A 26786-nucleotide genomic window follows, 5' to 3' on the forward strand; every position below is an offset into this window, starting at 1 on the left:
CTAAAAAAGATGTTAACATGTATATATCTATCTGAGCTCACTTTCCAGTAACAAAGGTAAGGCCAACTCCTGACTGGCAGGAAGCTTTGTCAGTGCTGCCGCAAGTACAGGTAGGCAGTGCCATCTGTATGCAACCCTTATCAATAGTGCTAATTTTGACTTTTTAATATATCAGTGTGTTCTGTGATTTCTAGTCACTGTATGGGTACTCCTTAGAACTTCCGAGTGATGTGAATGATTTTAGTACAGCAGAATAACTGTGAAGGTTTATCTCAGAAGAATGCTATTAGCCCTAGTTGAACTGGAACAACGCCCTTCCTGCTTCCTCTTGCTTTTAAATGATTCTGAAAACACATTCTACATTAAATCTAAAAATAACATTAATGAAAAAACAAACAAACAAAAAAGTTTTCATAGGATGCAAACAATTCCTACTTTGCAAGAAAAGTGTATATTTTTTTATTTTTAGTTTCTGAAAGGTTTTATTTGTTAGATAAATGGTGGATTTTTTTTTTTTTTTAATCTATTATCTGGAAGTTCCATATTAAATAAAAATTTTGAAACATAAATGCAACTGGTTGGAACAAATCACTTATGCTATTCTTAAGTAGAATATTTTTAAATTAGCAAAATGTGTATATATATATATATATATATATAAATATATAAATATATATATATAAAATATATATAAATATATATATTACTCCTGCTTTATCTTCTGATGGACTCTCCTCAGAGATTTTTCTGCAGTTTTTTTTTTTTTTTACCTCTTTTTCCTCTCCTGAACAGGTGACGTATGAGCTATGTGTTACTTGTAACACAACAGTCAGGTGATCATGCTAGCATGTCACCTCTTATAACACATTGGCTGGGTGAAAAGTGATTTAGAAAATAGCAACTTCACCATCACTTATGTTTGCTATTTTTACAGAATTTCTGAAGATTTTCATGAATATCATGACCTGTGTTCTGTAACTTAATTGATGCCTTTACCTGTGCAGCCTGCTGTAGGGAGCCTGCTCTGCAGTGAGCCTGGACTCAATGATCTCTGGAGATCCCTTTCAATCTCTACAATTCTGTGACTGTAATCCTACTCTCACAGTAACAGACAGGAAAGGTCCTGTTTGTAGAGATTATTGTTTATATGCTGTGTTATTGCCGTGACTTACTCTGATGAGAGTTGAAGGAAGTCAGGAATTTGATTGAAAATTATGTAGAGATTTCTCTTATGTAATTCTGATGTGTATTTTCTCTTCTTCCTCACCCTTGTACTCTTGAGAGTAATTATGGAAAGACTTCAATTCTCTCAGGCAGTCACATACTTTTCATAATAGGTACGGGGGGTTAGCTGCATTGACATGAAGGGAATTTCCAGTCATTGTTTGGCGTAACCAGACTCAAGGATTTCTTGAAGCTTTTTTCTTTTTCTTTTTCTTTTTCTTTTTCTTTTTCTTTTTTTCTTTTTCTTTTTTTCTTTTTCTTTTTTTCTTTTTCTTTCATTTATTTTAATATCACTGGTCATCCTTATCCTTCTACCAGACTAGCCTGATTCTAATTTATTCTATTTATGTTTTAGGCCCTTCCTTTCTACATCTCTCTGCCTTTGCTTTTTTTATGCTTTGCTTGTTAGCTTTCCTGTTGTTATTCACTCTTCTTTTTCTCAGAAATATCTTTCTCATTATCCCAGCCATGAATCCTGCTCCTTTTTTTTTGAAGTCATATTACACATCCTAAGGTCAATTCTTCTCAAGACAAGAAGTGTGTATTCCCATGTCTGTATAGTGCTCCTTGCAGTAAAGTGTTAGCAATGAGACTTAACATTTGTTTTTTCACTTAAGTAAATGATGACCCAAATTCAAATGTATGTTTTATCCATTTGCTTCAGCTCTAAAAGTAATTGAGAAGTTACAACCTATTTTAACTAACCACTTAGGCTTCGTGTATGTGCATTTTTAATGATTAAATTTTCAGGAATTCAGGATTAGCAAGCAACTTTTCTTTTTCTGAGTTTTCTTGCTCTTCTTTCCTATAAATTATTAAGTTGTATCATAGCATGTAAAAAAAAAAAAAAAAAAAAAAAATCAGCAACAAAACCATGTGCCAGAAAATACCCATATAACTTACCCAGAAGCACCAATTTTAAGAGATTCCATAATAAATGAATAGAAAGTCAGGCTTCTCCAAAGAAAATTCAGAAACAAAGCCCAACTTAAAGGGTGTGGGCTAAAAATAATCTATTTTTCCAACAATTAGTTAAGACACTCATTTATTTATTTTTTTAATGAGACAGCAAGGTGACTAAGGTTGAGTTTTATAATTGCATGGTGTTCTCCTTCACTTTTCCTCCTCTCTGCTGTTCTGCAAGGGCAGAAGCACATACCTTTCTCCACATGAGCAAAAACTGTGGTATGCAGGGTTGCATAAGAGGCTCAAGAAGTGTGAAGCAGAACTGTGAAGATGCATCAGATTGCTCTCAGTATCTGACAGCCAGACTCTGAAATGTGCTCCCTTGCCATGGGAGAGCTGTGAGCCTGATCTGCTGTCTTTATACTCAATGGTGCAGTTCCCCAGTCTGTGAAGAAAAGTCCAAGCATATTCATCTTACATTGATTTCTAGGAGCGGGAGACTTTTCTGTCAAGTTCCAATATATTAGAGGTACTTGATCGATACCAGTGTTAAACTCATACCCTTAACCATTCTCAGGGATGTTTTTCTTAGATTTTTCTGACTTACTCATATAATGTCGTGCATGTCTTAAGAGATTAAAAGTTGGAAGAATACATGTGTAGATCTTTTTGATTAATAGGATTTTTTGTTGAAATTTAATAACCTCAAATATAAGATATTGATCCTGTTGTACTTGTTCTCATGAATTCCTTGAAAACTAACTTTTGTTTTCTGTTGCAATCACACAAAAAGAAAAACACAGTTTTAGCATCTGTAAGCTTACACACAACATGAAGTAATATACAGCTTGGAGCCCTGAAGGTCAGGAACTAGAGTGTTAAATATTACAGAGAATGTGAATTAACACTAGGAAGGAAGGGCATATTTTTTGACAGAAGTAAAGGAAAGGAAACAAAACTCATGAGATTTTGGGCACCATGCACCTTGTAAGTGTAAGGAAATCAGGTATGTTACCTGTGGAAGTCAAATGCACTGATGAATGAAGGCAAATGCATTGATAGCAATGCTGAAGTAATTGAGTGGCCTGAATTATATTTACTGTAGAATCAAGTAGAATCAAATCCTGGAAAACTACTAATAAAAAGCTAATTGATGGTGGTGAGATACTGGAACAGTTTGCCCGGAAGACATGTGAAAGCCTGTCATTGGAAGTGTTTAAAATTGGGTTGGATGGGGCTTTGGGAAATCTGATCTAGTAGAGGAGAATCTGCTCATGGCAGTGGATTTGGAATAAGGCAATCTTTGAAGTTGCTTGCAACTCAAAACATTCTGTGATTCTATAAATTTTAAGCAAAGTTGTGTTACAGATTTTTACTGTTTCTTGTTTGAAAAGAGGAGGCTAATCTCAGTGTGTATTCGTATATGGCTGGATCATGTGAGTATTTGAAACAGTGGGCAAGTATGGCAACAGTATAGTATTTTTACTGTTAAAGCAGGAAGAAGTAGGTAAACTGATTTGTTTCATTATTTATTTTAGAGTTACAGGGGTCTGGAGCATCTTCCTTGTGAGGAAAGTCTGAGAGATCTGGGACTGTTCAGTCTGCAGAAGGGAAGACTGAGGGACAATCTTACCAATGCTTATAAATACTTAAAAGATGGGTGTCAAGTAGATGGATTCAGGCTCATTTTGAGGTGCCCAGCAACAGCACAAGGGGCAGTGGTCACAAACAGGAATGTAGGAACATGAGAAACGACTTTACTGTGAGGATGATAGAGCCCTGAAATAGGCTGCCCAGAGAGGTTGTGGAGTCTCCTTCTCTGGAGATGTTTAAAACCTGTCATGCCAATTCAATACTTAACAGCGTCAAGAATACCATTAATCCTAACTTAGTGGTAGTGGTAACTTCTTTCTTTATGTTTTTCAAGGCATTCAGTAAGAATTAGGAAAACTGTAATTTTATGTGAAATAAAATTTGACTTTTTGCTGAGTGCTGCAGTCCATTTAATATTTTGTGCACCAAGCACATCATTCTTATACCCAAGATAGAGCTGAAGTTCAGGGGCATACATTTGAATATGAGATTACTGCAAGGAACATGAATGATTGTTTCTGGGCCTAATGATAGAATTACTTAGGCTGGAAAGGACTGTGGAAGTCATGTGAATCAACCCCGTGAACAGAGCTATTGCAGTTCTGAAATTAGATCAGGTTGCTGTGGCCTGAACAAAATTTGAGCATCTCCAAAAGCAGCTTTTTCCTCAGTCTTTCTGGCTGCTGTAGTCTTTGACTACTCTCATGAAAACAGAAGTTTTCCAGCTGACTGCTGCAAGGTCAGACCGTCTCAATGACACCTCTGAAATGGTGATTGCCTGAAATGACTGACTCTTCAAAGGATTTCATGTTAGCATTTATGTAGAAGTTATTAAAGGGAAGTAGGCTACAGCTGCTAATAATGATGGCACTAATGCTCTAGCTGGTGAGTAGATTCCTACCATTGTGTGTTATGGTGGCAAGATTGAGGCTAGGACTTCTGCCATCACGATCAGTGCAAGAGAGAACTCTTGTTAAAATCTGAACATTATAAAGCTCAGGTGAAAATGGATGGATGCCAGTGTTTTCTGATGAGCTACAGCAGACTGGTAATGCCACCCTGCTGTACTAACTGCACACTTCTAATTTATTTCTCAGCCCTCTGAGACTTTGGAACAGCAAGAGTGAAAACTCTGAGCTACCCACTTTGCTAATCTGTGTTGTTTTCAAGTCTTTGTTTTCTGTTCAATTCACTTTTTCCATGTATACTAGCTGATGTATTAAAAGATTTTACCTGTGCTTATCACTTGTCATGGATCACAATAGAAGCTTTATCAATGCCGTAGAACAGTTTGAAAGCTCATCTGGCATGAACCTCTGATTAAAGCATGCTTTCTTACATTTGGTTACTTAGGAGCCCTGTAAAAGATGCAATTTGTACTACTTGAACAGAAATGGTAAATGAAGGGAAGGAAGCTTTGTATCCAGTATCTTTTGGAAACCTTCTCTATCATGTCCCTGTTAGTAATTCTGAAGAGCTCTCTTAAACTTAAATGGGTGATAGGATGTTGTTAATCTGTTTTAACCAAGGCTATCATTAATCACATTAATCTATTTTAACCAAGCCTAACAAAGCTGTTAACAAAAGACTTATTTTTCTTGTTTTGTTCTCCTTTGGGGTTTTTGTTTGTTTTTCTTGTTTTTTATTTTTTTTTATTTATTTTATTTATTTATTTTTTTCCTCCTGCATTGCAGATAATCTCTTTTATTTCATGGAATAAAAAAATGCAGATAATTCTTTTAGGAAAATTCTCTACTTAGTGGCTTGAGTTTCTACTTTTTGTCTTGTTTATGTGGTTGAGTAGAAAATTGCCAGAAGGAAAAGCTGCTTATTTTTACTATGTTAACTCTGAATATAAATATACGTTAAAATCATTGAGAACAGAAGGCATGGACCAACTCAGAAGGATGTATTGTCCTTATGCATTTGCAGATGGCAGGCTCTTGAAGGCTTGAGGATGCGAAAACATTGCATGCAACTTGAAACACTGTAACTACTTTGTTGGGTTTGTTGGCTTTTATTTGCTACTTCCTTTAGCTGTGTGGTGTTTGCTATTGATGGGAAGGCATATTTATAGGCCCCAGTGGTTTCAAATGGTTTCAACTAAAATACTATTTCAACTTAAAAAGTATTGATAATTTTTAATATTTTGCATTTTATTATAAATTTGACCATAGATACCAAAAAGTGTAATTCTGTCTTAATTTTGGAGGGTTTTTCTCCTCTTCACCTTCTCATCTTGTATGCATCTATGAAGTATTCTGAAATGTGCTATGTAGAGACATAGGTTTTTTGCTAAATTTCTGGATAACGAAAGGACAGTCTGATTTGAAGTTATTTTTAAATGTTTTTTTCCATAGATGTGTGTACTTTCACTTTTGTTCCCTTTTCCATTATTTACTTATTTTGCTGGATCAGTGGTATTTGCTTACATTTTCTAAAGCTTTATCTCCTTGAAGTTTTTGGGACAGGCTAAGGCATTTTCTTGTATTGGTTAATTTGTCATCCCCATTTTTATTTACCTCAAATGGTTTACTTCTTTATATGGATAACAGTGATGATGGCATGGTCCAAAGAAGTTAGATGAGGTGAAGGTAGTCTGTGGGATACTTGCATTTACTTTTATGGCAATGTAGGACTACACTTGGAAACAGAGGCCCTGTCAGGTGGAGTAAAAAAAAAAAAAAAAAAAGAGATTTCTCCAGTCCAATATGCTGCCTTTGTCAGTGGCAGATAACAGAAGTGTCAGGTATCGTAATTCACCTAGGAGTTTAGATTTATAATATGAGTAAAATGTTATTAATAATAGTCCATGCTGTACTTGGGGCAGAAGGATTCTGCTTATATTCTGATGCATGAGATTTAATTACTCCTACATCATTGTCTTTGCTTACAAAACTGCCAGTGTTGTTTATCATCACAAAATTATCCAACCCTTTAAAAATGCAGCTTCAATATTTGTCTCAATGAACTTTCACAGCAGTTATTCTGCAAATTAATTAAACACTGCCTTGGAAAAATAGCTTCTTTCTGCAGTTGAGAGTTTAGTAGCATTTCATAGAGCCAGATTGTTCACTCTCAGGGAATAAAGTTCAAAATAAATTTGATAGTTTTCACTGTGTCCCTCAATACATTGTATTCTTTTTTCTCAGTTGATTAATTAATTGGTTGATTTTATATATCTGCCTTCTCCTCCCTCAGCCCCTTGCCGACTTTTGGACTACTGCCATCAAAAAAGAATTGTGTAATAAGCCTATAAATGTTAGTATCATTATGGACAATCTAAAGTAGCTGTATGAATTATAGTATATGTATAACCCATCTGAACTTAAAACTTTGAAGTTAAACTTCAGTCTATTTCAGCAATTTCATTGGGGTAATTAACTTTATCTCAAATATCTCCTGTTTTGTTGAAAGATACTAGTTGTGTGGTATTTTTGTTTTATTCCAGTTAAATTAGCATTCTTTTCTGTTTATGATACACAGATTATATCCGATAGTTACATGTTTCTTATAAGAGCAGTAATGCATGTCATGTAATAGTTTCAGATTAAAATGAAGGGAGAAGGCAGTGTGGCTTTTTACTTTTTATGAGTGTGAAGTATAAAACTGATATATAGAGCGAAGAAATGTAGAGTAGTATATCCAGAGAACTAACTGCATCTAGAATTGGTTTCAGCTGCATCAGTTCCTTCACGTGGCTCTGCTCTTGCACTAATGCTGGTAAGAGAATGTGTGGCTGGGGGATAGACAGAGGGCAGTAACATGCCATATAGACTTAGGGGTACTTAATTCAAGTTGTCATAATAGGCTAAATAAATCTATATGGCTTTCAAAAAATTTTATATTTCAAGTATAAAGAGGGCTTGGTATGCAAAAGTGCATCATGTCAAGGTGTTTATCTTCTGGTATTTGTCTTCGTTACTATTGTACTATGCCCTTACTGTCTTCTCCAGTTCTCTGAATTTCATACATTAATAATTACTTGGCATTATTGTTAATATAATTTTTTTCCATGGACATCTGATGTCTGTGCACTCAGACAGGTTTTAAGCTTTAAGAACAACTCATGTATTTATATTACATATAATGATATATGTTTATCATACATATAATGACCTCATACGCCTCAGTTGCAGAAATCTAGAGTAATAGTTTCCTTTATTTGATTGAACTGTGTAACTTTTACAAACACCATTCCTTAGTAAAGCTGTATGCTCCTTCTTCACACATCTGAATTCTAGGTTGAAAGTGTGAAATGGCATTTGACATTTCTGGGAGTAAAATCATGGCATTTACAGACATCTTCCTGGATACAGATACCAGATTCCTGGAGGATGAGAAGTCCCATTTTAGTTGAACTGCCTCACAACCTAATCACGTGATCACCCTATCAACCATGTACAATACCTGAGAGCCAGAGCATCTTGCATTTCTTATGCACGTATTAAGCATGTATTTCTTATTGGGTTAGCTTCATGAGGTAGCTGTTTGCTGTGACGAAATTTGTTGCATATAGATGCCTGAATCTTATTGTATGTCATCACTCATGAATAACAAGTCTTTAAAGAACTCGTTCTTATTTGTTGGGTATATCATCTCTCATAATCATATTGATGAATGTATTAGTAATTTGCAATGCCCAATAACATCTATCTTAGTTGATAAGAATATAATAATATGTACATGAGCCTACTCATAATTGGTACATTATTGCATTGTTGAATAATTATTTTTCCCAAGTCACTAATATTTTCTTTCAATCATGTAATAGGATATAATTGTTTCTGGGCTCAACCTTCTTTAGAGAATAGAAATATCTTTGTCATATTCAGTGGATGTTGGATTTGTTCCCTTGGCCAGCCCAAATTATTTCTTGAATATACATCTTTAGATCAAAATATTCTTTTCAATTACAAATTAAATAATATTTACATTGTACAGGCCAAAACACTTTCCTTTCTTCTTTCATTAGGTTTCAATGAATAAATGTCATATATGTCCTTGTAGATTCATTCATCTCCAAAGTATCTTCTGTTGAACTGTCTTTGAGATGTATATGCGTATTATGTGCTGTAAGTTTTGTAGAAGTATGCGTGGTAATGCAAATAGTTTTCTGAACTATCATTCACATGATGAAATATGCAGTATTGACTCTCTGCAAACTTTACTTCTGTTCCCAGCTCCTGTCTTAAGAAATGTAGAATACAAAAATAGCTAGAATCAAATATGCTGTTAACACTTCCAAAAAACATGTATGTTTACAGCAAGCTGCTTCAGAGCCCAAACATTTACACTCTGGTTACTTTTTTCTTGACAGCTTCATACATATCTGACAGCTGAATTTTACCTTGAGTGGCAATTTTTTGTCAGCATTATTGTTCTCTTGCTGAAGAGAATGTAACTTGAAAAGTTACTTTTATATACAGCATACAGTAGTTGGTATTCGCTATTTTGTGGTAGACAAATTGCTGACCTTAGAAGCTATTCTATCCATAGTTTCAAGAAGAAAAATAGAAAATTTAACTTACCAAAATAACAGTTAACAACAGAAAATGCCATGCTAATGCCTCTTTCTGCATGTATGCCTCCCTTATGAGTGAAAGAAAGGAGAAGAAGAAAGGTGGAAAAAATATGCAGCAGTTTCAGAAACTGTACTGTGAAACACCATCATTTCAAAGGTATTCCTTTCATCCTAGAACTACTTTTGTTTGCTGCTGTAGAGCTCTGCAGCTGGCACAGAACAGATCAGCCTTTATAATGAATTGCTTTTTGTATTTAAATTAGACCATACATTGTACAAAGTTTAACTTCATAATTCTACTAATAAAATATCTAGCCATTGTAACTAAATTTGTAGCCACTGTTTTTGCTTTGCCAGTGATAGTACCTTTATTTATCCCATGGTCTAATTGTGCTCTTACCAAGCTTTCCCATAGGAAGTGGAATTTAAGCATCTTATGTCAAGGGAATTATAAAACCACTGAAAGAATTTTCAGGTGATCTTACTGAATATGAGCAGAGGTATCAGAATGCAGCGAAGTATAAACTTACAAAAAACAAAACAAAACATTAAAGCATTTTATTCATTCAAGTGGATATTTTGATCTTGTGGCAAGCCAGTTTCTATTTTAAAAATAATGAAGGGATACCTCTTCCCCTGCTAATAGCATAACCAGATACATCCAAACCACAACCAGACAAAATAATTGTGTAGACATTTAATTTTTTTTACACTCTTGCAGTTCATCAATCCAAATTACTGTTTTCCTTTATTTAAATATTTTTAGCATAACTAAATTATTGTTTTCCTTTATTTAAATAATTTTAGCATATAGTTTCTTTGCCATTGTTTAGTTGTAAATCTAATAGTATGATTGGAATTACTTAATCATCTTCTGTCTCAAGCTTTTCTTCATTTCTGATTCATCGTATCTATTATTAAACCCAGCTGTTGATGTTTTTGAAATAACTGATTTCTGAATTAACTCTGCATTGTGTTCTATAATAATGCCACTTCTGAATTATCATGGGCTGCTCCCAATTTACTTTTAGATAATTAAGGGCTGTCTTTATTTCTATCTAAGTTGCCTGCTTTATTTCCCAGAACACAAGGATCTGATTTCATTCATGCTGCTCTAGGGGTCTGAAGTTGATAATCATTTTTCTACATCTGCCCTCATCAGTGTCATCTTCCAATGTATGATGCTCCAGCATAATTCCTTGCTTTATTCATTAGCATTCGTATTGCCGGTGCTATGATATGATAGTCTGCCACAAGTTGTTCCTGTTGCTTTCCTGTGAAGTCTGTACCTTTGTGCTTTGGAATAGCCATGATTTCTAGAGTACCTACATTTAAAAAAAATGATAATTATTATTTTTTGTTTATGTAAACATATTTCCATATAAAAATTAGTCAATGTTTGTGTAGATTGAATATGAGAGATAATGAGATTGGATGATTGGGATTGTGGTATTGTATCTTATGTATGGTGCAAATAGTAATTACTTAGTTAAATTTAAGGGGCATAAAACAAAGATCTCGAGTTATACAATGTATTTTGGATAACTACCTGTTGGGCTGCAAGCACTTTGCAAGCTGCAAAGTGAACTGGTATGTTCTTATTAAAAAAACAAAAACAGACAAAACAAAATAAACAAACAAACAAAAAAACAGACATGAACTGTGACGTGATTCAATATGGGATCATACATATAATTGCCTACTTTCACTGGTCTGCTTAATTTCTAAATGCAGTTAGAAGACTTTGTGGGGTTTTGTTTGTGGTGGTGGTGGTATTTTTTGTTGGTTTTTGTAGAGACTTTACAGTAAAATCCCCAGACAATTAATAAAAATTATCTCATTTATACCTACTAAAATTTATAACAGAAGGTCATTTTATGCTCTTAGTAGGCTTTTAAAAATGAGTACTATCACCAATTTATGAGAGTTGTATTTATTTCTTTATTTATTTCCCATGGCCAGAAAAAAATTTAATCTAGTTCTGCTTTTTCTCTCACTAACATGTCCTGAAATACAAGGTGAAATTCCTGTGACTTCTTCCACGTGGAATGATTGATATATTTATGCTCTTATTTCTTCAGTTTGACATTTTTTGAGGGCCTATTTGCAGTACTTTTAAATATCAGGGGTAAAGTTATGCAATGGATGTGGCAAAGAATTACCTTCACCTTCCTAGTAGGTGTGATTCATAAAAAAGTGTGAGTGTCTAATATATTAGGCGAGTATCTATTTGCTCAAAGCTACTGTAGGAAGTTCTTTTTTGTTCTTAAAGGTTAATGTTGATTTCATGCACAAACATTTTTAACTTCTTGGTTTCTTTTTCACATGTGTGAAAGTGAAGCCTTTGAACTGGAGTGTTAAGTTTCTCTTTACATCATTGCTTTATACAAGGACTTTACTATTCCTCAAGAGGCAGCACCGCTAAGATGCAGTGTAAAATTTTTAGGCAAGCATTGAGGTACTCTAACAAAAACTGGTTCTTACTTATGATGTGTCAAATTACTGTTCTGAGAGTATATGTTTTAGGTTGCATTCAACCTTTAATTTGACTGAATTTAAATAGCTTAAAATGCCTTTTAGTTGAAACTTGGCTTGCATATTATATCTCTCATTTCAATGAAAAACATTCAGATGCAAATGTGGTTTGTTTGGAGTGAGTACAAATGCCACTATCATGACTGATGAAGGTTTTTGATCACACATCTACAAACTGAAACCTTAAAAAGCAAGAGGCGATTTGGACTGGCATCTGCAGTGCCATGAATTATTTAGTTCATATTATTCATAAATCTCTTTGAAGAGAAGGTTTATGACGTTGTTAAGGAGGAGTAGTCATAGTTGTATTGCCAGTTTGCATTTATGCTGTAACTGACTGCATGCGAAAACATCTTCTAAACTGCAAGAACTGTACTAGTTATGAAACGAGGTGCATGTATGAATGTCTCAGAAATTGACTTATCCTTTGGAAGGTTTCATGGGTTTTCCTAGAAAAAGAATGGTGCTGTGTGTGTCTTTACTGTCTCTGCTGGCTGCTCCAAGTGGGCAAGGTCTGAGCATGTTACAGTAATTTGGAGAACTACCCAGCTAGCTGCTAGGGACCTGGGTGAGTATCTCAGAGCACATGTTCACAGCTGGAGGCTTTCCTGCTTCTCATTCATTGAGCTACAAATCTCTTTTGGCTGTGCTCCGAGAGCAAAACTGACATAGTGACACCAGCCTTTTGCATTCTCTCTCTCAAAATCCATCAGTTTGCTATAAACGAGTGGTATTTCAAAATGTTTTTCAATTTCCAGCAATGACTGAGGCTAAACTGTATATATAAGTATTACACTGGTACAAAGGGCTCAGCTCATTGTATTTGTGCAACAATTCTGGCATAGAAGATGCATGTTGTGGCAGAGATGTCAAGGAACAAGAGAGAACTATGCAGTAGTTTATCTGCCTTGTCAGCTAGTTTAGAGTTTGTTTGCTGTGTTTTCCAAGAAGGTTTCAGTTCACATTATTGAGGAAAACCTTTGGTAATTATTTAGCTACTGTATTTTTTTCAGTACTTTTTAAAAACTCATGTTATAAATCAAAATACTTTAAAGACTCAAAATGTTTGTTTGTTTGATTTTACAATTTGCAGATCACTGTTTTCTGTGACGATTTTTTATCACAAAATAAGAGTAGTAAGAATACTTCAGAAGTCATAATTAAGAAAGTTAGTGTAAGAATTGCATCATTTCCTGTAAACAGTCACTTTGACTACATTGTTTGGGTTTTTTCTTTGTTTGTTTGTTTTAATTTCTTATAGTAATTATTTTCAGGAGTTTCTGCAAATTATGCAATGAAAGTATTTCCATTTATTATTTTTCAGTTGATTATTTGCATTACTTTACACTGATTTTATTAATTGTTATTCAAACATACCGGTATGCATTATACTTTACATTTAGTACACACGTATATATTATATAGTATATCACATATTGCTCCGTATACTACTTTATGGAATATAATGTATACATTTATAATTCGAAGCTGTGTGTATTTAATGCATATTTGTATAATAGAATCTGATTATCTTAAATAAGAATATATTTAAATAATGTGTATACAATATTTGATATCTGTACATAAAACGTGATACGCATACATAGAGTTTAATATACCTAGGTATATATTCATATGATTTTAAAATCTGTGTCTTCACTAAAGAAAGTAAAATATATATATATATGAGAAGCAAGATTGAGGAGTAAGAAGTGCAATAAACATATACAATACAATATGCAAAATGTTTTCTTTTTCCTAATATGAGTACCATAACAAACTTGTAACAGCGTTAGAAGCAAGGAGCACAGAAGAAATTAATTTTAATGACAGTAAGAAAGTAATTTTTGCTAAGATAAAAACTTTCTCATCATGCTGTTATGCCAACTATTCATTTTTACTTACTGTAGAATCTTAAATAGTCTATCACTTTATATACTCTCTCTTATCACCTATAGAAATACTTCTTCAGTACTGAATGCTGAAAATACAGGTGACTGCAAGTTCAATATTTTGAGATTTGTATGCATTTGGTTCTCTGAACTTGCTGGTCTAGATTTTTATCTCAGTCTTTTCCCTTCCTGTCCTTAAATCTTGCTCTTTCTTTTTATAATCACTTTTTCTCTGATTTCATCTTTTATACTTCCCCAGCTATTATTTTTTCTGGTTGACTTGGAAGAACTTTTCTTTTTGCCATCTGTCAATTGTAATTCATCTTTATATATAAAGCTTCCTACCAATGCTTGTCTTAGTTTTAAGGATCCTATGCATCAGTGTCCGTAGCTGTAACTTTTACTTTATTATTTAGGAATTCCATCAAAACATGATTTGCTATTGCATCTTTACCATTCAGAAATCCATATTAAAAATGTAATTATATTTTAATGTTTTGATTACTTTGTAGGTAAACTTAAAGATTTTTAAGATTGTTTGATGAAAACGTCATGTGAAAAATTATTTCATTACTCTTCAGAAAAGAATGTATAATTTTAATGTATATGATCCATTCTAACTTAATGTACGTAACAGGGATTGAAACAGATCTTAAATTTTATCATCACACAGAGTTATCTATTTTCAGAAATATTATGTATCAATTGTGCATTTATTTTAATATTTCTAAATTATCTTGTAAGACTCACTAGTTCCAAAAGAGTTATCTTCCATAATATTGAAAGCTTCTCTCTCTCTAGAAGGTCCTCAGAGGAGTGCCTGCGAGGTTTCAGGTCATGACAATGTGTAAAACTTCCAAGCATATTTCTTGAGCTAGCAACTGCAGGAGATAATGACAAAAATTCCATGTAGACTTTTTGAAGGTTGAATGAGATCATCATTCAGAAGTCACTTTTAGAATTCCCATTCTCCAATTGAGGAAGAGCTTAGGTGCAAAACATAGTGATTGGTATTTGTCTATATTTATGTCTATATTTATATATATGTCTATATTTGTCTATATTTATGAAAATTCTATCAGCAGAGCTCCACACTTAATTTATTATTTTTATGTGTGTGTGTTTCTTGTTAATTTTCCTGTCTTAAGTTTGTCCTCTAATGTCTGTAAAAGACAAAGTTAATAGTATTTGGGGAATTGAAAAAATCTTTATTTTCCATGTAAGGTCTTAATTCTGTATCATTTAAGATACGTACTTGTTTCTACAAGCTTCACTCGATGTCCTGATGTTCTTTAGTACGTACCTTAACCTTCATGCACTTCATACAGGTGATGTATTATGGATGCGATGTAATACTTTTAATGCAGAGATCCCATGGGCTGTGATACTAAAATAAGCACAAAGCAAAAAAAGAAAGTAACTACAATGAAAGACATTTTCCTTCCCAAGACCTTCTTAGAGTTTACAGTAGGTAAATGAATTGTGCATCCAGGTAACATAAGGGCAACCTTAGTCTGCCTGGCTGGCTTCTTGCCCTTGTCTGTAAGTTTCTATGTTCAGAATGTTCATACTAGTTACTTGTTTTCAATAACAGTAACTCCTAAAGATGTGTGAGTTATTGGAGCTATGGGCCGTGTATGGAAAACAATACAGCATTGCTTATACTTTGTTATTTAGTAAAAAAAAAAAAAAAAAAAAAAAAAAAAAAAAAAAAAAAAAAAATTTAAACCAACTGTGAATGTCACACTCTTAGTTTAAACAAAATGGAGATGGCAGTCTGAGGTGTTTGCATGCACTGATCTGCAGATGTGAGAAGAAACCTAAGCCAAAAAAGTTCCAGCTGCTGGATGTCAGCTAGTTTGTTCCAAAGCAGTTTACAAAGATTACCCAAGCAGGACCATTTCCTTTCTGCTCTTTCTGGGGACCTGACATAAACACAGAAGCTGAGCATTTTGTGTGATGAAAAATCGTGATAGTTCACCTGCTGAATCAAAGCTTTTAAATCAAAAATTGAATTTATAGTTTCAGTTTTGAAATGCCTGTAAAAAGATCTGGGGGCAGAATTGAGTGCATCTGTGTTTGCATGCCAGAACCACACTTATAACCTTATGGAGTTCTTCATTTTACTGCTTTGAGGTTGTTTTTGTTTTTAAATTTCCATTTTAAAAGATTTTGTTACTTTGATGGAATGAAATTTTTTAAATGTATTTACTCTTGTTTACAATCTATGTAATTTATTTGCAAGTGAAGTTCATGTGATATTTTATGGAAACTTCTGCTGAAATTGCTTCCTTGCAACTTGCATTGCTAATAGAAATTGTATGTCCAGTTGTATTATCATATGAATGAAGTTAGCACTGGGGACAGGCGAATCATGTTATCTAGATGCCTTTAAGAGAAGCCTTTAGGGCAAGATTATCATCTTCAAGTTTCACTATACAGTAATGTACTGTGTTATGTGTCTTCAGCTGCTAATGTGAATCAGCTACAGCTGAAATCCTGAACTCTAAAGATGTCTGCATTATAAGATGCTTCTGCTGATCTCCATTGTGCCAGTTATGATATCAATCAAGAAAAAAATTACTATATTTACTGTCTACTTTTTAGAAAGAAAATGTAATTGGTTTTTTTGAGCATTTTTTGATTAGTATGATAAAATAAAAGTCACTGCATGTGATAATTGAGTCTCAGTTTTTAAATATTTAAAGAATTTAGCATTATATTAGGTAGCTTGAAAGATGCTTATAGTCCTAGCTCTTTCATTTCAGTATACAAATTTCTTCTCATTATCTGTGTTCAGTAATTACTATTTTACAAATATGTTTTCTGTTGGCCTGCAAATGAAATATTCTGAACACAAGAAATTACTTTTTCATTTCCTAGCATCGAATTCTGGAGTGGTTTGGTGGGTGGAAAACCAAAACACTGGAACCTGTGCTTATTTTTCACATTGCTGTTCAAAGTTTCATCAAGTAAAATATAATTGTATAGAGTTTCTAGAGCTGCTGCACAGTATACAGAAAAGTGTGCTTTAAAAGCAACTTCTCAAATGTGTCTGTTAATCACAGAACATAGTGAACTTGACAGCTGCTGTTTTGATTTTCTGCTAGTCATTTAATTACAGAATTACAGAAGAGTTGAGTATTATTGCCAGGAATGTGTGCACAGTTTCTAGATTCTAGGTTTGCTAGATGTCGGGATTTGTGATACTGCTTTATCTTTAGGATCTGCAAAGTGAGTTACAAAGTTTTTAAAATCTGTCTTGCCTGTAGATTAAAACATATTGTTTAGGAGAGATGTTAGCTGGGATGGATACCTTTTTTTTTTTTTGTTTTTTGGTGATATTTTGGTGATTATGGTGCTTTTCTCCTTCAGTGGCTTTTGAAAAATGGTATTATTAAAATATAGTCTACAAAGCATGCTACAATACAGCATATACCTGTATCTTTGTTTTCAGTGCGTCTCTTACCCAGTTGGTGAGCACATAATAATTTGCATTATTCTCTTGAGAAAATGATCCCTCTAAGTCTTCTGTCACATAGAGGAAATTTTCCAGTTAGTCAAGCAGAGATGAATTTAGGTGACCTAAATGACCAGTGGTAATCCATCAGCTTATCCAAAGGGAAAAGGTAACATTGCTGACATTGTCATCATAAATTTAAAAGGAAAATTCTAAATTAAGTAGTAAAAATTAGACCTTCTCTTTTGAAAATGTGGAATGTGCTTTGATGTTTTTTTAATACTCTTTTGGTTATTTTTATTTATTTTATCATCTTGTGTGTTTTCTTGCAAAGAGCTATTAGATCATTGTAACATTTAGATACTGCACTAGTTTTTCTCTATTTGTGTTCTTAATACATATAATAGATGAAATGTGAACAGAACGCTGATGTTGTATCTTTCACTTTTTACTTTCTTTTTATTTTCTGAAATAAAAAGTTAGGCAGGCTAGACATCTGGGAGAAATATTTTCTCCCTGTTTTTATTTTTATTGAGCTATTGAAATAATTGGAAGCACGTGATTTTTTGTTTTTTCCTAAAAACAAGATCCCAAATCAAATAATAAATCACATATAAGAGAAAAATAAAATAAATGCTATATCGAATCTGTCTGAAAATGGCCACGGAATTGAAAAGCACAGAGACAGCTGAGAGTGGAAAAAGTATTGAACAATTTGTAACCACCATTTATCAAAGAATGTAATTTAACAATTTTTGGCATACAAAAAACTATGAGTCGGAAAGATATATCACAGAAAAATAAAGCAATATGTTATTGATATTTGAGAGCAGGGATGTATTACGATTTTTAAGAATCGAACCCAGCATTCTACATACAAGCAATGATTTTTAAACACATTTTCTCAGTAGTAGAGCTACAGCAAAAGTGTTTTTCTGATTTTAAGATGCTATAAAAAAAAAATCTTAGTTCTGTGAAAATTAACTGATGTGATTCAGAACTCAGTTCAACTTTCATCCCCTATCCTGATCTCCCAGAATGGAATCCCTTGAGATCTCTAACCTTGAACTCTTCATGCTCTATGATTCTCTCACTCTTAGACCTCCTCCTAACAGCCAAACCTTTTGTTTTGTGTGTACTGGAAGAGACTTCAGGATATTGTTTAATCTTGACAGAACCAAGGGCTTAAGATTTATTTTTTTCTCAATCTTACCTAGAAATCTAGTAGAGTCTCTCATGTCTTTCGGCCTCACTTTAGAGAGCGTGGTCTTTCTTCTTTCTCATTCCATCTTCTCATGTCTTTAAAAACTTCCTTAAATTCCAACAAAGTTATTGCTCAATTTTTTTTCTGTAGTGTGCCTCTCTATCTAGAATCAATTTCTTAAGAAAGATAGAGCTGAACAGCTCAAAGAACTGTGACTTCAGAAATATGTTCAGATTTTTAAACAAATGCCTGAACTTGGTGAAATATTTTAAGTCATTTGCTTTCCTGTTTGTCCAGTTTCTGACTGACTTGTTAATTTAGCCAGATAAAGTATATACCAACCAAATAACCTAAATTACAGTTTTCAGCTTACATTGTACCCATAGTTACTGGCTATTATAATCCACTTTAGTTGTATTAAAGAAGTTTCAAATTTAATCAGAATCCTGATAGTGTACTACTTTGAGAAGAAGGAGGCTCACTGCCTTGGAGAGTTTTTATCTTTAGTTGTACAGGAGGGAAGTCACAGTGGAGACAAATGGAATATTTTATCTCCATTTTACAAGTGGTTATGTGAAGTGCAGAGAAATAATTGACTTACTGAAGACAGTATGAAGTACATGTAGATATTGCAAAAGTAATGTTATTTCATGAAACCCACTGGTCATTTGCAACTGACTCCAGTGGCTTGAAAAGCTGAGCTATCCTGTGTCAGGTGCTCTAAGCAAGAGAACAGCTTCCCTCTGCTAATTTTCAGTGTTAGAGATGCTCAATTGAAACGTCTCTGCTAGTTTCCTCCTATGACCTTCCATGTAATAATAGGGTGAAGAGATGGATAAAAATTTCCAAACGTGTAGTTTAAAAATAACATCCTCTTTGCATACATCAAGAAGGCAAATAAGGAAGAGAGAAAAAATATTTCACCTTTGGAAGAAGAAAGACCAACATCAATGACAGTAAGAAAAAGGAAATTTTCTTCATGCTAGGTATTAAAAAAATGGGTCACTGATGGAAACAGCTCCCGCTAGTTCCCTGCAGTAGGCAGAATTATATTTTGAAAGACATTTTGTAGCTAATTTGGCTGTTGTGCAGTTTGAACTTTACGAATTGACTTGTAATTGGACCTTGCTGTCAATGGAAAAACTTACAAGTATTGAACATGACATTTTTAAGAAGGTTACTGTCATCTAGTTCTCTATCAGTGAATATGCAGAGTGTTATAATTGGTCTAACAAGCTCAGTAACCTGTCCTACTTCCACTTATGCACAACCTCATTTCTGTCTTTTCTTTATTTACTAATAGATGGTAGGTAATAATTCTTTTCCTAGTGCTCAAGCTTCAAAATAAAGCCATCTAACCATAAAATTTTTTGATTATTTTAATATGTACATATATACATGCATATACTTAATACTACATATCACCATAATGTATGTGTATACATGTTTTTTTCTGAACAATTACAGTACCTACATAATTTTCATGTATATATTTTATATACCTTTGTATTTTGAATGAATAAATACAAATTCTCTTGTTGCTTTTAAATTACCTGGGGAGATTTTCTCCAGACCTTTGTTAAGTTTAAATCATTATTATGGCTTGAACTGATAATGTCTTCACATGTATATTATTCTCAGAACTGAGAAAGTAGGGGAAGAATAAGAAAATGAACAGTTTGAACTCAGTGCATTCATTATCAACTTATATTTGCATGAAGGAGAAACTATAAAATTAGAATGGCACCATTAATTTTGCTTACTGCTGAAGTGATATTTAGTGTGTGTAAGATTTACTGGATTTTTTTGCAGCTATGTCTTGTTAAATAGCCCCATGGAAAATTAATTGTAAGACTGTAGCACTGTGGAAGTGTCTGCATTTGTTGTACCTCCCCACAGCAGAGTCATTCTGTGGAGTAATGTTGATTTCATATATCACAGAACTGCTTTCTTAGTTTTGTTTTCCTGGATAACAGTGACAATGTAGAATAGTGCCACTGAAAGTAGAAGTGGGATCTGTGAAGATGAGCAAAAATCTCGAGAAATGACATTCATAAAATTAAAAATCAATTTATTTTTATTTTTTCCCTAAAATTTCTACATATATGCAACTTGGACATCAATGCCATGCTCTCCTTACTTATCTTACTAAGGACTGATTGGCGAGACACTACACTGGTGAAAAAAGGAGGGGGGAAAAATGGACTGAAAATCGATGTGTGGAGGAGATCAGCAAAGAGAACAGAAAGAGATAATTTAGTCTTTCTCCTTTCTCTATGTATTCTGATCACAAGTATAACTACTTTTGAACTGTAGTGTATGTCCATTTTACAAGAAAGAATTACGAAGAGGATTTTGAGAAGATGAATTATGATTTCTTTTTCCGAAGGTACCTGTTCCTCGAATGCATTTTCACAATGCATGTGAGAGTTTAAAGACTTATGGATAGTATCATTTATGTAATTTACAGCTAACAGAGTGTCCAAATTTACTCTTCAGTTTCTTACATTGTGTAACATTAGCTACGAGCTTCAAAAAACAGAAGATAATTATTCCGCCGGTTTTGGAGGCAGGGAAGATGGAAGTTGGATATTTTAAGATCCTGTCTTTGTTATTGTGACTGTGTTGCGCCTTTGCAAATAATAGTAGTATGAAGCAGTGTTGCTCTGGGAGATGTAACAAAGGCTGTTCTGCCTTCTTTTTCTGTGATTTGGAATGTTGGTCACTGCTAAAGTATTGTCTGCTCCATTTGCTTTGCATATTCATTAACATGAGTGGATGCACACTTAGGGTGCGAGAACAATCTGAAGATACATGCTCCAATGAAGAAAAACCAATGATCATATAACATAGACTATGAATAATTGAAGTAACTGCAGTTTAACTGATGTTTACTCTAAATAGCTTTACAGGACATTTACATATCAAGAGGCAGGAACAAAAGGCTGATATATGATGTGTAGATTCTTCAGAATTAGTTTTTAGGAAGGCAAATTGTGCTTTAAGTTTAGAATTCAGAAATCTATGCCGGTATGCTCTCACCTATATGTGATTAATGGTACATGATTTTTCAGTGGTCATTGCCATGCTTCTTGAGAATGTCTTGTGATATATTTTCTAAGTGTAACAGCACAGGTCTTCTGACAGAATCATAGATCTGAACTTTCTTGTAGAACTGTACTGTCTCAAATAGGTCAAATAATCCTAGAAACAGTGTTTGTTAGCTTTGAATCAATAGTGATAAAGTTTCTCTGTATTCTTTCTTACTCAAACTTCTATCTAATCTATCTTTGTTCTCTTGTTCTTGTGCAATCTTTCCTTGCTTCCAGTGGCTGCTACAAAGAACAGAGCTAGAGGTGAGTTCCTGCTTGTGCTCTTCAATGTACAAAGCATGGTTATGCAGCCCACATATTAACTCTTTTTTTTTTTTTTTTTTTTTTCTGCTGTTCAAACTGGCAAAGATATTTTTAGATTTGTGGTATAATAGGTAAATGTTGTTTTTTGTTTTGGTTTGTTTTCTGTCCAATTTTCTAATTGTGCCCCGAAGTTCCGATTATTTTCATTGTTTATCAGTTACCATTGTATTCATTTTTCTGGATGCTTAAATGTAGAGGATTTTTAGGAGAAAAAGAAAACCAAATACATTTTAGTTCCGTTTCCAACTCTCATTATATTAAAATAGGGATATTAATGGCATTTTAATAGGAATTTGAATATTACATAAAATTGCTCATAAATATGTAAATGTAATTTATAATTTTTATCTCTAGAAGTAGTCATAAATATCTGAACAGACAACATAAATGAGCATAAGTGTCTCCTAAGCAGCTCCCATCTTTTCACACTACTATAATATGATCATCGCTATTTTTGATGATGTGCCAATATATAAAAGTGTACTAGTAAAGATTTACTGTTTCAGGCCAGCAAGGTGATGGTCACAAATTAGTGTGACAGTGAAAGAAAGTTTTCAGAGTTAAACATCTAAGGTCAACTGTGCCAAAACCATTTCCTGAATTTCAACAAAGCCATGGCATGGTAAATATAATCTGAAGAGTATATTTTTAAGTACATATACATTATAAATGTTTGCATACATGCATACCTATATATAGATACATATGTATCTGTGAACAAATATTTTTGTAGAAAATCCTGAAAAGGCATATTTACTAAAATCTACGTGAAATTTCTGGTAGATAAACTGAAGTTGCTTCACAATCAAATGACAGGTTTAAAAAGAAATATTTATGTTTGGATAAATGAAGTTCAGGAGCTAAGAACTCTCACATTCACGGTGTTTGTTAATTATACACATAGCTTGCTCTGAAACTAATGCCTTCTATTTATTTTGAGGGAAACTACAACAGATACAAAAAGCTCAATATCTATTTGATAGAGCAAATGCCCAGCTACAAAACACTGTTTTTCAACACAGCCACTACAGTTAGCTAAGAGTTTTTGCCAACAATGAACAAGAACCTGCATGCCATATTCATGAAAATCTGCGTCAGCGAAGGTGACCCAATGTCACCATTGCTAAAAAGTGCCACCCGCCACCTCACTGTGCTCACAATCACTGATTGGTAATAAATGTTCAGCAAGCATCAGTGAATGTCAGTGGGTGCCATTTTTCTTCATAGGGGAATTCATTGACACACCTTTGCTTCATACACATTTCCATGTGAGACACCACTCTGTCATACCGTCCCCATCTGTTACACTGCAATAAAATGACACAGAATACTGGTGGAAAGGTTTGACCTCTGCTGCCGTACCACCAGCATCCACCTCTGACATGGTCAAATATAATAAAATAGGAAGCATCACTTTTGGAGCAGCCCTCATAAGTTGTCAGGCTTGGAAATATAGAGGAAATATAGAATGAAAGAAAATGTATCTGACTGGTAGTGTTTGTGTATTATAGTGATTAAATCAATAATTAAACTCTAGCTCAGGTTTTTTTATATATACCCTTGCATGGCTTTCTGTAAAATCATGGCTTTTTTTCTTTGCATGCTTTGGATGTCATGAGCAAGGAGAAAGGATAAAATACAATTCACATGTTTGTGCATGCTATGAAATTAGCTTTAATCTTTTCCATATTGTCTTATATTCTGCTGTGGCACTGTTTAACAGTGGTCAGGAGCTTAAGACCTTCATAATCAATATTAAAAACAAACAGAAAAACAAAATACATCCATAGTAGTAAACTTTCAGAACAAATAAGCATAATCTTGTACGCATTCAGCAATTTTTCCATGTACCCATATATTGCCATTCAAACAAAAACTGCCCTGCAGGCATAGGAATTACAAAATGAGTCAGAAGTACTCATAGGCCCCACTCATCTATGAACATTAGCACATCCTTATTTCAGAAATGCACTTGCATATTGAATAAAAGGCTGAATCTATATATGGTAAAGTGGGTTTGATGCTGTAATAAGTAAAAATCTTGTAACCAGTAGCTATGCATGTCTTAAAGAGTCCTCTTATTCAGATGCACTGTGCTTTGGGAAGTCAGCTTTTCCTTTGGTTCTCAATAACCCCATGGTGAAGGTGCCCAATATACATCAAAAATTCAGTCCTGTATGTCATATCTTTTACCTCAGAAACATAGGACCCATCTTTTAATTTCCTGTGGCAGAAGACAAAATAGCTGACTTAGTGCTTTTCATATTGCTCTGTGTAAGCTGCAAAGAGGGATCTGTTCCTGCTCCCTTTGAGATAGAACATTTTATTTGTAGGCAATTACCTAATATGGCATTGGAAACAGAAATTCACAGCTGAGGGAATGTTTTATTTCTGTTTTGTTTTGTTTTGTTTTTGTGGACAGATCTCTTTTGAAATCCAGCACTTTTATGTCTATGATGCTCTTTATGGATCTTCATCTTTCCTTTCTGAAGTCATTTTCCTTTCTGAAGACATCCCATAAAAATTTTGTTTGTGCTTTGTTAGCCCAGCAACCTTCTGCTGGCCTTTTATTTATTTATTTATTTATTTTCTTTTTAGGATTGTCTATAAACAGACCATCACAGCTTTTGTACTCAAACATTTCATTCAGTTCTCTTTTTAAGTGTTTTCTCGGACTTCATTCAAGGCTGTTTCTGTTGAAGGATGTTAAGCAGACGTTATATTCCCTAAGTCATCCTTACTGTGTGGTGCAGAATCAGCTTAGGTTGTAAGGTCATCTGATCCAAGCTACCACATATGTAAGGCTCACTTAGATGTGGCTGTTCAGAGCATTCCTGTCAAATAACAGTATCTCAAGGGTCAGAGACTCCACAGATCCAGGCTAGGAAGCTTAGTTTGTATTTTATTTTACCATGGTTTTCTTATTTCCTTTTTATGCTTTCTGTTGTCTTGAAGAAATTACACGTAAGTTTTTGGTGAGCTTCAGAAAGAGGAAATGCTTGGATTTGTGCATAGAAGGAAGGCTCTTGATTTGTGTTACCACTGGCAGATGCTGCTACAAGACACTCATGTTCATGAATTCCTTAGTGACATTTTGAAGAAGATTAGTTCAGAGGGGTTTGAAAGAAAAGCAGGTAGTTAAGCTTGAAGACGACCATGCACAGGCACTGAATTTCATGAAACAGAACAAAGATGCCTCCTGATTATCTCAGGCTATCTGACTAAGGTTGTTTCAGTGTGTACTGTTCCTTAGTGCACCAGACCAGATTTGTTGAACATGAGGAATGTAAATGAGCACTTCCTCTATCAAAGCACCAGTAGGAAGACTTCCTGACCTCTTAAGAAGCGCTGTTGTGACATCTTGATCATGGTATTTCTGTCAGTATCTTCTGGCAGCAGTTAACACAGGTTTTCAGGCTCGCTGATTTTATCAGAGCTGCTAATGACTCGTCAGTTCTCAGTCAGCAGGTGAGAGAGGAAGGCCAAGTGTCTTCATTCAAATATAATTAGTGGAGGAATGGAGTTCTGTGCTCCACTTTTCCGTTTCTCTGATACACTCAGTGTCATCTGCTATTACAAAGTTATTTCCGGAGCTGCCCCACTAACCTTGTGTAGCTAGACATCTGATGTTATAACCCTTCAAAATTTAGATGGGTACTTGCAATAGTTGCTTTGGCATTGGGAATGGCATGAATGCATGTGACAATATTATATTAAAAAAGTATATTTTTGAAGCCAGCTACTGTTGCAGAAGAAGAAATTCATCCCTCTGTTGTCTCCGTGTACTCGCTGAGGAGTACAACATTCCTTCTTGTTTCTAAAAATCCTGACCCTTAAACTAGAAATAGTAAATTCCAAGAAGTGTCCCATATCCAAAGAGGAGACTGTCTTGCAGAGGGGCAGATGCAACTGCCTTCACATTGCAAGATTCATACTATCCATTCTATATAAAACTATGGTCATTAGAAGCTACTTCTGCCATTTCCTCCCATGTTTGCTATGTTTGAAGTTATATCTTTAGTTTTCTCAGGGAGAAATTACATTCATATCATAGTCCCAGTGTTACAATGATTTGTACAACTATACTAACTACAGAAGTATATGCGTATTGGTAATGGATTCTAGGAGACGTTGTATTGGTAGCTCAAAGTCTTTTCTAACTGAAAACTATACTTGCAAGTACTTTAAATGCCTATCACTACATTTCAGTTTCCTCACCAGTTTGATATTAACACTACTATTCTTTGTAGCCTGTTGCATATCCAGGGGATTTTTGAGTAATATTTTTCACTTATATTGCATCTGTCTTCCAAATAAATTGTCCTTATTTTTTAGCTCCATAGGAGAGCACTTATTCACTTTGTCAGCTCTTCTACAAATGTAGGGGTATGTTGTTTCTGTTTTACTTTTAAAAGAGAAGACGAATTAGAAATGTAAGATTAAATTTAACTTTAACAGTGCTATTTAAGCATACATCTTAGTGTCTAACAAAAATCATCACAGCAGTTGATTCTGTCTAAATGCACCTTTTCCAAGAGGCAAAGATCACTCTAGACTTTATTCACTTGATTTATATTGTTTGTTCTCATTATATCAATGAAATTGGTATCGGCTTTTTTTTTTAAGTTTAAATCAGGAGAGATTGTGTGAAGAATATTGTGCAAATATACTCTGGTATTGCCTACATAGTTGTGTAATTACTTATATTATTTTTTATTTAGGAATCAATTTATTTTTTGAGGCTTTACCAGACCTTTTTCAATGGTCGCATTCTACCCAACCATCTCTTTGATTTTCTTATAGTATATAGTAAGATTTATTGCATTGCCCTACATGCGTATTTGTTTTCTTGGTAAATAATAGGTTTTTACTTAAAACCTGGCAAAACAGGTAAATTGTGTTGAATATTATTCCCTGCATGGAAGGCATACAGTTTAAGTCTTAAGTACAAATAATTAGCCAGACATATTTATTATTTGAGGTAAAACTATCCTGAAATTAAGCTAGTAATGAAACATCTATCCATGTGAGA

General features: G+C 34.0%; 1 protein-coding gene across 1 annotated transcript in view; it reads left to right on the forward strand.

Moving 5' to 3' along the window:
• The window catches only part of CADM2 (cell adhesion molecule 2), a gene marked incomplete at both ends in the record, with an annotated part of 624831 nt that overhangs the window by 368531 nt on the left and 229514 nt on the right, over nt 1–26786 (forward strand). Inside the window, one exon of the mRNA XM_079549178.1 lies at nt 21668–21694. Coding sequence (XP_079405304.1) covers nt 21668–21694 — 27 coding nt within the window. The remainder of the gene's footprint in view (nt 1–21667; nt 21695–26786) is intronic.

The sequence above is a fragment of the Tetrao urogallus genome (assembly GCF_951394365.1).
Source record: "Tetrao urogallus genome assembly, chromosome: 1".
Classification (NCBI taxonomy): Eukaryota; Metazoa; Chordata; class Aves; order Galliformes; family Phasianidae; genus Tetrao; species Tetrao urogallus.